The following is a 13,603-nucleotide window of genomic DNA, read 5'->3' as shown; positions in this document are numbered from 1 at the left end:
CAATGGGAAGCCCACGCACCGCAGCAAAGAGTAGCCCCCACTCGCTGTAACTAGAGAAAGCCTGTGCACAGCAACGAAGACACAATGCAGCAAAAAATAAATAAATAAATAAATAGATTTTCAAAAAGAGAGCGTGATCCTGGCATAAAGTCAAACACATAGACCAATGGAATAAAATAGAGTCCAGAAATAAACCCTCACATATATAGTCAAATGATTTTTGACTTGGGGGTCAAGACCATTCAATGGAGAAAGGACAGTCTTTTCAACAAATGGTGTTGAAAAAACTGGATATCTACATGCAAAAGAATTAAGTTGGGGCTTCCCTGGTGGCGCAGTGGTTGAGAGTCCACCTGCCGATGCAGGGGACGCGGGTTCGTGCCCCGGTCCGGGAAGATCCCACATGCTGCAGAGCGGCTGGGCCTGTGAGCCACGGCTGCTGAGCCTGCGCATCTGGAGCCTGTGCTCCGCAGCGGGAGAGGCCACAACAGTGAGAGGCCCGCGTACCGGGCCTCAAAAGAATTAAGTTGGTCCTTTACGTAACAGCATATACAAAATTAACTCAAAATGATCAAAGACCTCAATATCAGACCTAAAACCATTAAACTCTTAGGAGAAAATGTGTGACAAAATCTTCACAACCATGGCTGTGGCAATGATTTCTTGAATATGACCCAAAAAGCACAGGCAACAAAAGAAAAAATGGACAAATTGGACTTCATGAAAATTTAAAAGTTTTGTGCTCTAAAGACACTATCAACAGAGTAAAAAGGCAACCCACAGAGTGAGAGAAAATATTTGCAAATCATGTATCTGACAAGGATTAACATCCAGGATACACAGACAACAAAAACTCAACAACTACAAAAAAATCAATTTGAAAATGGGCAAAAGGCTTGAATAGACATGTCTTCAAAGAAGATATACAAATGGGCAATAAGCACATGAAAAGTGCTCAACATCATTAATCACTCGGGAAATGCAAATCAAAATTGCAATGAGATATCACCTCACATCCATTAGGATAGCTACTATTAAAACAAACAAACAAACAAAAAGCAGGAATAAAAACCAAGTGTTGAAAAGGATGTGGAGAAATTGGAAACCCTTGTGCACTGTTGGTGAGAATGTAAGACGGTACATCTGCGGCAGATAACAGTATTGCAGTTCCTCAGAAATTAAAAATAGATTATCATATGATTTAGCAATTTCACTTCTGGGTATATACCCAAAAGAATTGAAAGCAGGGTCTCGAAGAGATACTCGTACACCATGTTCATAACAGCATTTTTCACGAGAGCTAAAACATAGAAGCACCCCAAGTATCTACTGACAGATGAATGGACAAGCATAACGTGACATATACATAAATGGAATACTATTCAGCCTTCAAAAGAAAGGATTTTTCTTTTAAATTTTTCTTCTCTCTTAAGATACTTTAAACTTTATTAATATCTCTTATATTAACAGTAAACCTAAGAGTCCAGAGAAACGTGCCGCTAGTTCGGGAGCCACAGGCAAGACTCTCTTCTCTCTGGGTCTTAGTCTCCTTGTCTGTAAGATGAGGGGGACCCAGCCTGCAGCGCCTTTGTATGCTTCTGGCTCTGCATCAGTTCTCCCCACTCGCCAGCAATCCCAGACATTTCCATGGGGCTGCGATTTACAAAGCTATTCGAAGGTACCACCCTACATGAGCCACATCTTTTCCTGGAGTCACATGGGGCTGACCTCCTGCCGTCCACACACAGAGCTAAGACAGGAAGATGCATTGAGAGCCAGTAGGATGGAAGGTTTCCCACAGGTCCATCCAGAGCCCCATCCCTGGTCATCCTCAATGAAGCCAGTCTGGCTGATGGCACAAGAGGGACAGTCCTGGGGAGCCCAGCTGCCTTGTCGGTCACCATCAAGGGGAGCAGGTGGAGGCAGACGTGGGTGGGGGCTGAGCCCTGGGCCTCCTGTGGCCCACACAGCCCTCCAGTTGGCAAGGCTGGAGACACAAGCTTATGTCTTCTTAACCACGCTGTACACTGGCTCCTGCGTCTGGGGCTTCTGGGAGGGAATTCCGTCCGTCTTAGAATCCTGGCTTCGGGAATCAAATACCACTGAGGTGTAGTGAAGGTTTTCCCTGGGGAGCCCCTGCAGAGACAGAGACCAGAGGCTCAGGAGAGGCAGGGGAAGCAGGAACCCCCAGCTTAGGGCCTTAGAGAGGTTCCACTGGGGGACGGTGGCTCCACCCTCCCCCACTGTCCTGGCCTCTTTCTCTTGCAAGGGCTGGTCTCCAAGATCCTGTCCACCCACCTGCTCCACCCGACCTGGTCAAGACACAGCACAAAGTCCCAGGCCTCAGAGCCGGGGGATTCCCTGAGGTCTACTTTGAGGTCATTAGTCACCAAGTTAGAAAAACAAGGATGTTGTTAGTCTCGGGGCCACGTGTCTGATGCTTAAATCTCCCCCTCATCTTCTCTAACAACGGATCCCTCAGGCTCTGCCTAAACTGTTCCACTAATGGGTGGCTTAGGACCCTGGGCCGGGTGGGGTTGGGAGGCAACCTCTTCCATTATGTACTTTACAATGGCTGTGGGCTGACCTACAGGGGGTCACTGATAAAAATCTGAAAAGCAGAGTTCATCCCAAAGAGACCATAGGACCAAAGCAGTGAGAAATCGCAGTCTTTGACATTGGGTGTATGGTACATGGTCAGTGCCTGATAAATGCTGTACTTTATTGAATATTGATTATCCCCAGCCATTTCAATAGCTCCTTCATCTCCCACCCCACCCCCTCACCCCCAGCTACAAGGACAACAACCTTTGGCAAAATCTACACCTGCCCCGCGCTCTATGTGTCCTTGTCCTAGAGAAACAGTGTGGATCGCCTCACTCCCCTCTCTGCTTGCTGCCGCCCCACTAGGTGATGCCTCTATCATCGCCCGGGGTCCCTGTGATGGGAGCTGGGCCCTTGCACTCACCAAGTTGCTGTACTCCACCTCCTCCTGTGTGGGTCGCATGGGCTGTTCCAGAAGGGGCCACATCGGCAGCTCTAGGTTCTCATAGCAGGGTTCACTCAGCTCAGCAGCCTAGGGTGGGCAGGAGGTGTGAGGGCTTGGTGGGTGTCCACAGAGCCCCTGCATGGTCCAGTCCAGAGGGCCTTCTGTCCCTCCTTCTCTGCAATCATCTCCCCTTTCCCTCTCTGCTCTGAGCGTCCCAGTCTTCCCACTCGGCCTCCCCCTTCCCACACGCTGGTCCTCTCAGGGCAGAATTTGAATGGTCAGGTCAACAGCTGGGCTGGGAGGACCCTCCCTCACTCCACTTTCCCCTGGGGTGGGAAGAGACTGGCTAGAGTTCATGATGACCCAATGGCCAGATCTCCCAGGCGTTGTTCTTCCCGTTCGGGGCGAGCACCTCGCTCCACCCATGTGTGATCCACACAGACCTCCACTGGCTGATGGGACAGTTCAGGCCCCCAACATCCTCTGTGCTCCCCGCAGCTACCCAGACACTCCTCCTGCAGTAGCCTTTCTTACCTGACTGGGGTTCTGGGGAGGCTCTGGATTCTCACCAGCTAAAGAGACAAGGGAAGAGAAAGAGGTCGAATCCCAGCGCAAGGCAGCGATGGGGATCCCTACGGTCCAACCGGAGGAAGGCCTTTCCCTAGAGACTTCAGCCCTGGGGACCTATTGCTTCAGGCCGGTAGCATGGTAGGAACTCAAGGGTTTGTTGAATGGGTGAATTAGTCAATGAGGACATGAATGAATAAACAAATGAGCAGGAAGGATCCAGCTTGGGGAGAGGGGCCAAACAAAGGTAGTTCTCCAAACAGTCACGCATAAAAATGTTCCCCAGGGACTTCCCCTGCAGTCCCCTGGTTAGGACTCCACGCTTCCAATGCAGGTGGCATGGGTTCGATCCCCGGTTAGGGAACTAAGATCCCGCATGCTGCGTAGCATGGCCAAAAACAAACAAAAAAAGTTCCCAGGTAGGAGAGACAAGAAAGGAAGGACACTCATTTAAAAGGAAGTGTCTGTATGATGAAAAAGTTCTAGAAGTCTCTTTTGCAACAATGTAAATATACATAACACTGCTGAACTGTAAACTTAGAAATGGTTAAGATGGCAAATTTTATGGTAGGGGGCTTCCCTGGTGGTGCAGTGGTTAAGAATCCACCTGCCAATGCAGGGGACTGGGTTCGAGCCCTGGTCGGGGAAGATCCCACATGCCACGGAGCAACTAAGCCCGTGCACCACAACTACTGAGCCTGCGCACTAGAGCCCGCGAGCCACAACTACTGAAGCCCGCACACCTAGAGCCCGTGCTCCGCAGCAAGAGAAGCCACCGCAGTGAGAAGCTGGCGCACCACAAAGAAGAGTAGCCCCGGTTCACCGCAACAAGAGAAAGCCCGCGCACAGCAACAAATACCCAACTCAGGCAAAAAAAAAAAAAAATTTATGGTACGTATTTTTTTACCGCAATTAAAAAAAATGCAGATCTGCAGGCCCCACTGCTGATGTACTAAATTATCAACGTTGAGGATGAAGTCCAGCTATCTGTGTTTTAACAAAGCCCTAAGTTTGTTTAAATAAAATAATAAAATAAAAGGCAGTGTCCTTGGGCTTCCCTAGTGGTGCAGAGGTTGAGAGTCCGCCTGCCGATGTAGGGGACGCGGATTCGTGCCCCGGTCCTGGAAGATCCCACGTGCCGCGGAGCGGCTGGGCCCGTGAGCCATGGCTGCTGAGCCTGCGCGTCCGGAGCCTGTGCTCCGCAACGGAAAAAGGCAGCGTTCTTGTGGAGACCTAGAGCCACATCAAACTATACAAAGTCACAAGGGTCATCTGCTCTGACCCCTGGCCTGGGCGTCCGTCCCTCCCAGACACGAGGCCCTGTCAGCTCTGAGGGATCGCAGCTCAGGTCACACAACCTTTTGTCTCTGGCTCCTGCAGCGTGGCTCTGCAGGTGTCCTGCCTCCGAGCAAAACTCTGTGCACCCCTGGCCCTTTCAACCTGGAGCCCCAGGAGCCGATGGGGACAGGTGATGCACACACAGCCAGAATGCCCTATAGGTCTAGGTGCACCGCCAGGCAACTCCAGAGCCCAGTCCACTGAACGCTGCGGGGAGACACTGTCCAGCCTCAGGGAGGGAGCCCCAAAGTCAAAGGTGAGATACCCAGCTTCAGGAGACACAAGGGCACGTATGACAGAAGTGTTTGCTATGCCCCATCAATTGACTCAGCAGAACATGCAACCAGGGGCTCTGAGATATGAACACATTTTGTTCCAAATGCTGCAGGCGGGTGCCCCACTACCCTCCGTCCCTGCCCCACTACCCTCCGTCCCTTCAGCTGAGATGGGTGATTTGATGATAAGGAGGAAGGGAGCTGGTGAGGAAGGGATGGGAGTCCATTCCGGGGGAGGGGAAGTTGGCATTGAAAGAGTTGGGTGGCAGCCAGCTGGACGGGAAGCACCCTGAAGGTGGAGCCAGTCTACCCTGGTCATGACAGTGTCCCCAAGAGCCCGGTACAGGCCCTCGTGCACAATAGGTCCTCAAAACAGCTTTGCTGTGTGAGTGAATGAATGAATGAACAAGAGTGGGCTGAGGGGAAAAACCATGAGTGGGCGGTAGGGCAGGCATCAGGCTGAGGCGGGAGGGGCAAGGACACTGGGTAGACAACCCCAGATGCAGCCAGGAGACAGGAGCTGAGACGCAAAGCAGGGGAGGGACAGTTAGGCTACTTGGAACAGAAAACCTTTCTCCTGTTAAACAAAGATCACGTAACAAGGTGTGATCCACCCGCACAAGTCAACTCTGAGTCAGGGATTTTCGGAAGAACATTGTTAGCAGGGAAAATCATACAATATGTTAAGGTTTAAAAGTGGAATTACAGTATGATGCAAACATTTTAAGAAGTCAGATGTGCAAAAGGGACTGCAAGGACGTGACTCAAATGCCCGTGGTTGGTTTTCTCTAGGTGGTGCGAGCTTCCATTTTTATTTATTAGGGTGAATTTATTTCCTTCTTTGTGCTTTACTTACTTTTCCAGTTTTCTACAGTGATCACACATCCCTTTTTTAAGCGGGGGGGTGGGGCGGTGCTTTTTAGGTGAAAGGGCACCGTGGAGATGGCTGGGACCCACAGATCTGAGGCAATTCAGGCTGGGAAAATCCCCATGTGGTAAGCAGTATGGGTTGAAGTTTAGGGGGACGGTTCCCAAAAATGATATGCAAGCAGCAGATGGGGAAGAGGAAGTGGTTTTCTTTCCACCCGCTGATTTCTCTCCTAAAGGCCTGAGCTGTGCTGGGGGGAGAGGCTGAACCCCACGGGGATGCTGGAGGTGAGAGAGTAATGCAGGGTCCCCTCCACCCGGCCCCCAGAAAGTACCAACTCCCAGTTAGCACTGCAGCTATGGAGCAGAGCAAGCTTGAAAGGCTCAGCATTGGTAACTACGCACGAACATCCCCCCAGAACCCTGTGCGCATGGAATCAAGAACTCTCAACACAGTAAGCAAACTTAAGGCTCACATTCCATCTCAGACAGAAACTGGCTGTCCTCCAGGTGGCAGTTGGGCCTCCAGCCAGCAACAAGACCACAGCTTCACTGGTTCCTCTGTTTATTTAAATTTGCTCAGCTGTTTATTGAGCACCTACTTACTGAGCGCTGGGCAGGATGCTGGGTGCCCCCTACGTTCTCTCTTTTAATCTGAGCTCAGAGAAGAGTGACTGGACCACAAGATGCCTGGAGCTTCCTGGGGTGCCCAACGTGACGATATTAAATAATACATTCATTCAACAAATACTGTACTTTCTCGAGTCAGGGTCCCTGATCTTAAGGAGTCGCACGGGCTGGGGGGCAGGCAGGCATGGAAGCAGGTGTGACAATCTGGTGTGAAAAGGGCTATCGTGGTGGAAGAACCGAGGTCCACCCGGAAAGGGCCCCTAAGCTGCTCTTGGGGGGCCAAGAAAAGTCCCAGAGGAAAGGAAATCTGAGAGCAGTGCTTAGGGCCCAGCAGGAGTGAGCCACAGAGAGGCAGGGGGGCACCCCAGGCGCCCAGAGCAAACGCAGAAGAAGTTGGGAAACAGCTGCCTTCCAGAGTGTAAGGATGGGCAGGTTGCAGAGGGCCTTCAGTGTCCTGTGGGGACCTGGACTTTGGAGAGTGTGGGAGGTCACAGAAGGGTTTAGACAGAAGAGGGACCCTGCTTCACAAGCACGCACCCCAGGCCCCGCGGTGGGAAACGCCTCTTTTCGGGGAGCCGTCTCCCACAGCCTGGATCTGCCAGGACACCGCCTCTGGGGTCTGCCCTCTAGGGTCACCCGGGATATATGGTCTCAGGGGATGCATCTGAGGACCATTCTGGGAACCAGGACACAGAGCCTCAGAGACCAGAGGCTGTGGGTGGGTCCTGCCTACCCCGGGGCCGCAGGTGTAAGGAACTCACTCACATTTGATCCGTCTCTGAACCATTCTCCAGGCCAGCAGTGAGATGCCCCCCAACAGAAGCAGCAGAAGTGCCAACAAGGCCAGCAGCACTTGCAGCCTGAGGGGAGAGAGGGTGAGGTGGGCATCACGCCTTCCCGCTCTTGTTCAATAGATAGATAAGGTCCCATTGAAAAAATGTAGATGGTATAAGGTCTCCTTTCTACACATCCCCCATCTACCTAAATCCCCACACACACACACACGGTATACCTAAGAACCTTCCAGAGGCCCTTTATTCAGATACAAGAAAATACGAATGTACATTATTTTTATATATGTCCTTTTTTCACACAAAAGAGGCAGGGTATAAACACTAGTTTTTTTACTTAACAATGCATCTTGGAGAGCTTTCCATGTCAGTACATGAAGAAGTCCTTCAGGGTGTTTGATTTGTTTTGTTTTGTTTTTTTTACAGCTGCATAGTATTCCATTGCATGGACGGACCATAAATTATTTAACTCTTCCCTCTCTATGGGCATTTCTCCCAGTCTATTGCAATTACAAACATGGCTGCAAAAACTCACCTTGTAACTATACCATTTCACACTTGGCCAAGCAGCAGCTGAGTTCCTGGGACGCTGACATAACTTGGGGTTTCTGGTCCCTCACTTGCTCGGGCCCCTTCTTTAATGTCTAGTTTGCATCCATAACGTTCTAGTCTTTTTCTTAAAGATGCACTTCCCTGCCCCCTGTAAATTGCATAGGCTTCAGCCATACAAAACCCAGCTCTGTCCCCCAGGCGTGCATCTGCAGAGCCAGCTTCTGGAAGTGGCATATTTGGGGGCTGAATTTCACCTCGCCTGTTATTAGGATTGTCACTTGGGTTGTCAGGAAGCCAGTGGAGGGGCCTTGGGGGTGTCATGTAATAAAGAATCTGACTGGCCTTTGCCCCTGGCTCCTGGAAGGAAGACTCTAAATCCTTGGGATTTTCCTAGTAATAGGAGTACGTTTGTTATTCACGAGCCCCTTAGATCTGCCTGAGTTCTTGCTGAGAGATGGCATGACCCAGGATGGAAGCTGGTCACCACGTAATCAGAGATTTGGGGCTCGGAGCCAGCCTGACCTTCAGGGAAGTGAAGGGGGGCTGGGGATCGAGGTCAGTCGTGTGGAAAATGATTCAATCAAGTCAGGCCTGTGTCATGAAACCCCAATAAAAACGATGAACACTAAGGTTTGGAGGAACTTCCTGGCTGGTGAACACATCAGTGTCCTGGGAGGGTGATGCCCCCTGACTCCACTGGGAAAGGGCACGGAAACCTGCATTCCAGATCCTCCCAGACCTCGCCCTGGGTGTCTCTCCATTGGGTGGTCCTGACATTTATCCTTTATGATAAAACTGTAAGTACAGCACTTCCCATGGGAACCCCCAAATTTGTATCCAATTGATCAGAAATGTGATGACCTGGGGAATCCCCAAAGTGCTCCGGCATTTCTGAGGTCAGGCCGTCTTCTGGCACTGAGCCTAAGGAGTTTCATGGGACGCTGGGGTCTGTGCTAATTCCAGGTGGTCAGTGCTGGAATCACCTTGCAGGGCACCAGGTGGTGTCAGACTAGAGAGTCTGTGAACCCCAGAGATGGTTTCTGACTGTATGTATTTTCCGGTGAGAGAATCTATACATGTTGTCAGATTCTCCTAGGGTTTTTGGCCTCCCCCCTCCCCAAAAAAAGGATCGAGAATCACGAATTTAGAAGAAAGAATCTCAGACTTTGGAATCTCACAAACTTGGCTTGGGAGCCTAGCCTGCCTCTGTGGCTGCAGGACCCAGCCAATCACTTAACCTCTCAGAGCCTTGGTTTACTGGTCTGTACAATGAGGGTAATAATGGTAACGGTTGTGAGTAACAAATGAGAACATTCATGTGAGGCATTCAGTACGTGCCTGGTAGGATATCATCAGCTCTCATTAAATTTACTTTCCGGGCTTCCCTGGTGGCGCAGTGGTTGAGAGTCCGCCTGCCGATGCAGGGGACACGGGTTTGTGCCCCGGTCCAGGAGGATCCCACATGCCGCGGAGCGGCTGGGCCCGTGAGCCATGGCCGCTGAGCCTGCGCGTCCGGAGCCTGTGCTCCGCAACGGGAGAGGCCACAACAGTGAGAGGCCCGCGTACCGCAAAAAAAAAAAAAAAAATTTACTTTCCCTCCAGCCACCCCCCAGCTTCTGCCCGGCCTGAGCCCTCTCTCAGAGCCCAAGGCAGGTTCACCCTGACCCCTACAACCCAAGCTAGGAGATGCAGGCTGGATGCAAAGAGAGCCAGAGGTCCCCAGCCAAAGGGATGGGGCTCCCGGCCCCAGATGGACAAGAGGAAGCCCACCTCCAAGACATGGGGACTCAGGTGCCTTACCCCCACCCCTGCATGGCTTCCTCCTCGTTGCTGGCACTGTAGGTGGGACTCGCCATGGCCAGGGCGGTGAATGACATTGTTGAAATACTGATCGTGATTGTCGAGGTCTTGGCCACAGCAGTAGGGTGGGTTGGCACTGATGCTGGTGCAGAAACACAAATTAGACCCAGGGAATGCTCTCTGACTCTCCCACCACTCGCCAATACCTTCTTTGTTTGATTTCACACGAAATGCTCACTCAGGAAGAGGGCAGGATGGAGGACCCTGCAGCCAAAGTCTCGCCAGGACCCTCCCGGGGCTGAGTGAGCATTTCCTAACAGGACACAGGTCCCCAACAGCCCCGATTCCATCCTGCTGATGAGGTCAGGGTCCTCTGGAGGGCCCACAGTCACTCCCACTCCCAGGCTCGTTCTCCCCCCACCCCAAGTCACAGCCACACGCTGCCTGCCAGAGACGGCTGTTTGGACTGCAGATCTTGTTAGCACCCCCACTGCACTGGGCACCCGGCCACCACCCCCTCTCCACTCAGCTCCCCACCTTCTGTGGGGCTGCCCCCAGCACGCCCTCCTCTCTCCTTTGCACACTCACTCTCTCAGCCTCCCCTTTCCCTGACAGGCACCTTCCCATCGCTCAAGACTGAGGAGAGGGGCCAGCGCCCTGACTCTCTCCCTCTCTCTCTTTCTCTCTCTCTCTCTCTCTCTCTCTCTCTCTCACACACACACACACACACACACACACACAGTTTTGTCTCTGATCAGATTTCTGCCTTGGCTAATCCGACCTGACACTCTTCAGGTAACCCTGTTGCTGGTACAGGGGGAAGGGGTGTGCACGGCTCACCTGGGAACACAGACACCACAACCTGGACGGTGGGATCCAGTGAAAATGGGACCGTGATCCCACACACGTACTTTCCTGCTTGGTCCTCTCTGAGGCTCTCCAAGGTCACTGTGAAGGTGAGGTTTGCAGGATGGTCCCTGATGGACACGTGGCCCTGCATCACTTCTCTCTCTGGCTCTTTGGTCTCCACAGTCTTCCACGGTAACAGACATGGGGCTTTGCACCAGTATTTGCTATTGTCTTTGTATTGCTCCGTGTACCGACACTCCACGCTCAGGGATCCCCCCACGACGCCTGTCACTCTGCTGGGGCCCCACAGGGACAAACAGCCTGGAAAACACAACCGAGTCTGGCTGTTCACTAGGTGGGCTTGGGTCAGGGGCGCGCTGGGGTCACCCCCAGTGTTCCCCCATCTCATGCCAGCCACCTCCCATCAGCCAGAGAGTCCTCCCCCGTCCACGCTGTCACCCCTAAGATTTGATCACAGCAGCTCCTTCCTCCAGATCCCAATCTCCTTTCCTCTGCCCTTCCCACCCCTCACCAACAAGACACCTCCCACTTCCGAACTTATCTGGACGATAAGAGCTCACCTCCAAGCACCCGGCTCTTCCTGAGGGACAGCATCTCGCCCTGAGGCCTGAGCAGCTCAGTAACCTGAAGAAGCGCTCACAGCAATCTGTTCCCACCGAGGGAATATATACCAAGGCCAAGAAAGGGCTGCTAAATATTTCACAAAAGAAGACTGGATACACTTGGTAAACTTTGTGGATTAAAAAAAACACCGGGCTTCCCTGGTGGCGCAGTGGTTGAGAGTCCGCCAGCCGATGGGGGGGACGTGGGTTCGTGCCCCGGTCCGGGAGGATCCCACATGCCGCGGAGCAGCTGGGCCCGTGAGCCATGGCCGCTGAGCCTGCGCGTCCGGAGCCTGTGCTCCGCAACGGGAGAGGCCACAACAGTGAGAGGCCCGCGTACCGCAAAAAAAAAAAAAAAAAAAAAAAAAAAAAAATCCTTCACACACACAGAAAGTTTACTGATGAAAGCCTTCATTTCATCCTGGGTCTTACTTCCGTTTGCGCAGCTCCTGTAGACTTAATTTTCAAGGGAAGCTAGTGTTCGTTTGTTCTTTTTTTTGGAACCTCATGGTTTGTTTCTAAGATTTTATGTCTGCCATTTTCCCAGAGAGTCCTCAGCTAAGGGGAGTTGGGGGACGAAGACGATGCACGTGACGTTAATGCTAGCCACCAAGCCGAGGACACGCCCCCCTCCCTGATGCTTTTGGGTACCACTCCTCACACCCCTGTAATTCTGTGATCAGGCCCCCAAAGTGGTGGGGGAGGGGTGGCTTGCTCTCTTTCGCTAGAGTTAGAACTCTTTAATTTCACTTGCTTTTTCAGGTTCTTAAATCACATGAAGACGCTGGAATGTAAACTCCAGGGGCCTCCTTCTTATATCTTCAATGTCTACGAGTGCCCGACACATAGTAGGCCCTCAACAAACACTTGGGTGTGAGCACCTCTCCCACCCCATGCAGCTCTCAGTCCACAGGTGTCCAAAGCTGACTGCAAACTCCCATCCCCCCACTCCCGGGTGCCCATCAGGACGTCCTCTCCTGGCCTGGGTGGCAGACGCCCTTCAGAGAAACCTTTCCTAGCCCCGTCACAGGTGTGACGTTTCCTGAGATTCTCTGCAGCCATGGCCACGGTGAAGTGGAAAGGGCAGCAGAAGAACCTGGGTTTGGTCGGTACTATGACATATCTGCTGTGTGTTCTGGTGGCAAGTAACTTAACCTCTCTGAGCTTCAGATGCCTAATGTGCTACGTAGGGATGATCGGTAAGCCTCACGTGACATTTGGGGGTGTTGAATGAGATGATGGGTGTAAAATGCCTGGCAAATAATATTAGGTTGAACCAAACGAAATTGCTGACATTCTACTATTTTTGACGAAGAAAAAAGGAATTTCAGAAAATTCAATCTAATAAAAATAGATAATCCTCTGTCCAGCTGAAGGAAGACACAAAAAGATAAAATAATCACAGAGACAGAGAAAATTAAAAGAATCAGAGACGGTCCTTTGCAGAAATTCTCTACAGATAAATGTGTAAATCTGGATGAATGTGTGATTTTCTAGAGAAACAAAAATCAGTAAAACTGACACATACCAAGTGCTTAAAAGATAAATGTCTCTCCCAGCCCTTCCTTCACGTAAGATGCTGCCTCTGGCCCCCACATCCAGACTCGATTCCCTGCCTCTCCTTGACTGTAAATTGTCACCTTTCTCTGCCTGGCTTTCAGCTCCCCTCCCTGGTCTGGGTCACCCCATCCCCCCCACCCACAGTACCCAACCCTCTGTCTCCAGGGTCTACCTTCCCTTTGCTCTACCTCTCCGTCTCTCTTTGTTTCTCTCCCTGTGTCTCTGTCTCTCTGTCTGTCCTTCTCTCTCTCCATCTGTCTCTCTCACTGCCTCTTTTTTTCTGTCTCTGTCTGTTTCTCTGTCTCTCTGTGGGTCTCTGTCTCTGTCTCTCATTATCTCTCTCTCCCTGTCTGTCCCTCTCTGTCTGTCTGTCTATCTGTCTCTATCTCTTCTAACAGGATGCTCCTTTTTGTCCTAATGTTTTACTTTAGAAGTGCAAAGTCTCATCCTACTAAATCCCAGATAAACAAGTGAATCATCCAGCGCAAGAAGTCGAGAGAGGAACACATGCCTACGCACCTAACCCAGGAGAAAAGAGTAAAGCCAGAGCAGAAGTTAGTGAATTAGGAAAAGGAAAACCATGGAACTAGTACACACACTGAAAAGCTGATTTTTCTTTTGGGAGAAACAAACAACAAAATAGACATTATTGTGAGTAGCTAGATCAAAAAAAAAAGGAGAAGACACGCATACACAATTAAAAAGAAAATAGCCCGGGGTAATTTTCAAGTCTCTGCAAAAACACTTGTAAACTTGGGCAAA

General features: G+C 51.2%; 1 protein-coding gene across 1 annotated transcript; it reads right to left on the bottom strand.

Moving 5' to 3' along the window:
* Window positions 1-2,001: 2,001 nt before the first annotated feature.
* Window positions 2,002-11,067, bottom strand: LOC309837710 (CMRF35-like molecule 8; the record flags this gene model as incomplete). The annotated part of the gene is made up of 6 exons (XM_082678463.1): window positions 2,002-2,136; window positions 2,969-3,076; window positions 3,524-3,561; window positions 7,432-7,526; window positions 9,810-9,951; window positions 10,650-11,067. 6 exons carry the CDS (start codon window positions 11,065-11,067, stop codon window positions 2,002-2,004), a joined length of 936 nt encoding a protein of 311 aa, XP_082534589.1.
* Between the last annotated feature and the right edge of the window lie 2,536 nt (window positions 11,068-13,603).

This window comes from Grampus griseus (genome assembly GCF_964374135.1).
Source record: "Grampus griseus genome assembly, chromosome: 20".
Lineage (NCBI taxonomy): Eukaryota > Metazoa > Chordata > Mammalia > Artiodactyla > Delphinidae > Grampus > Grampus griseus.
This window is presented reverse-complemented; position numbering and strand designations above follow the sequence as displayed.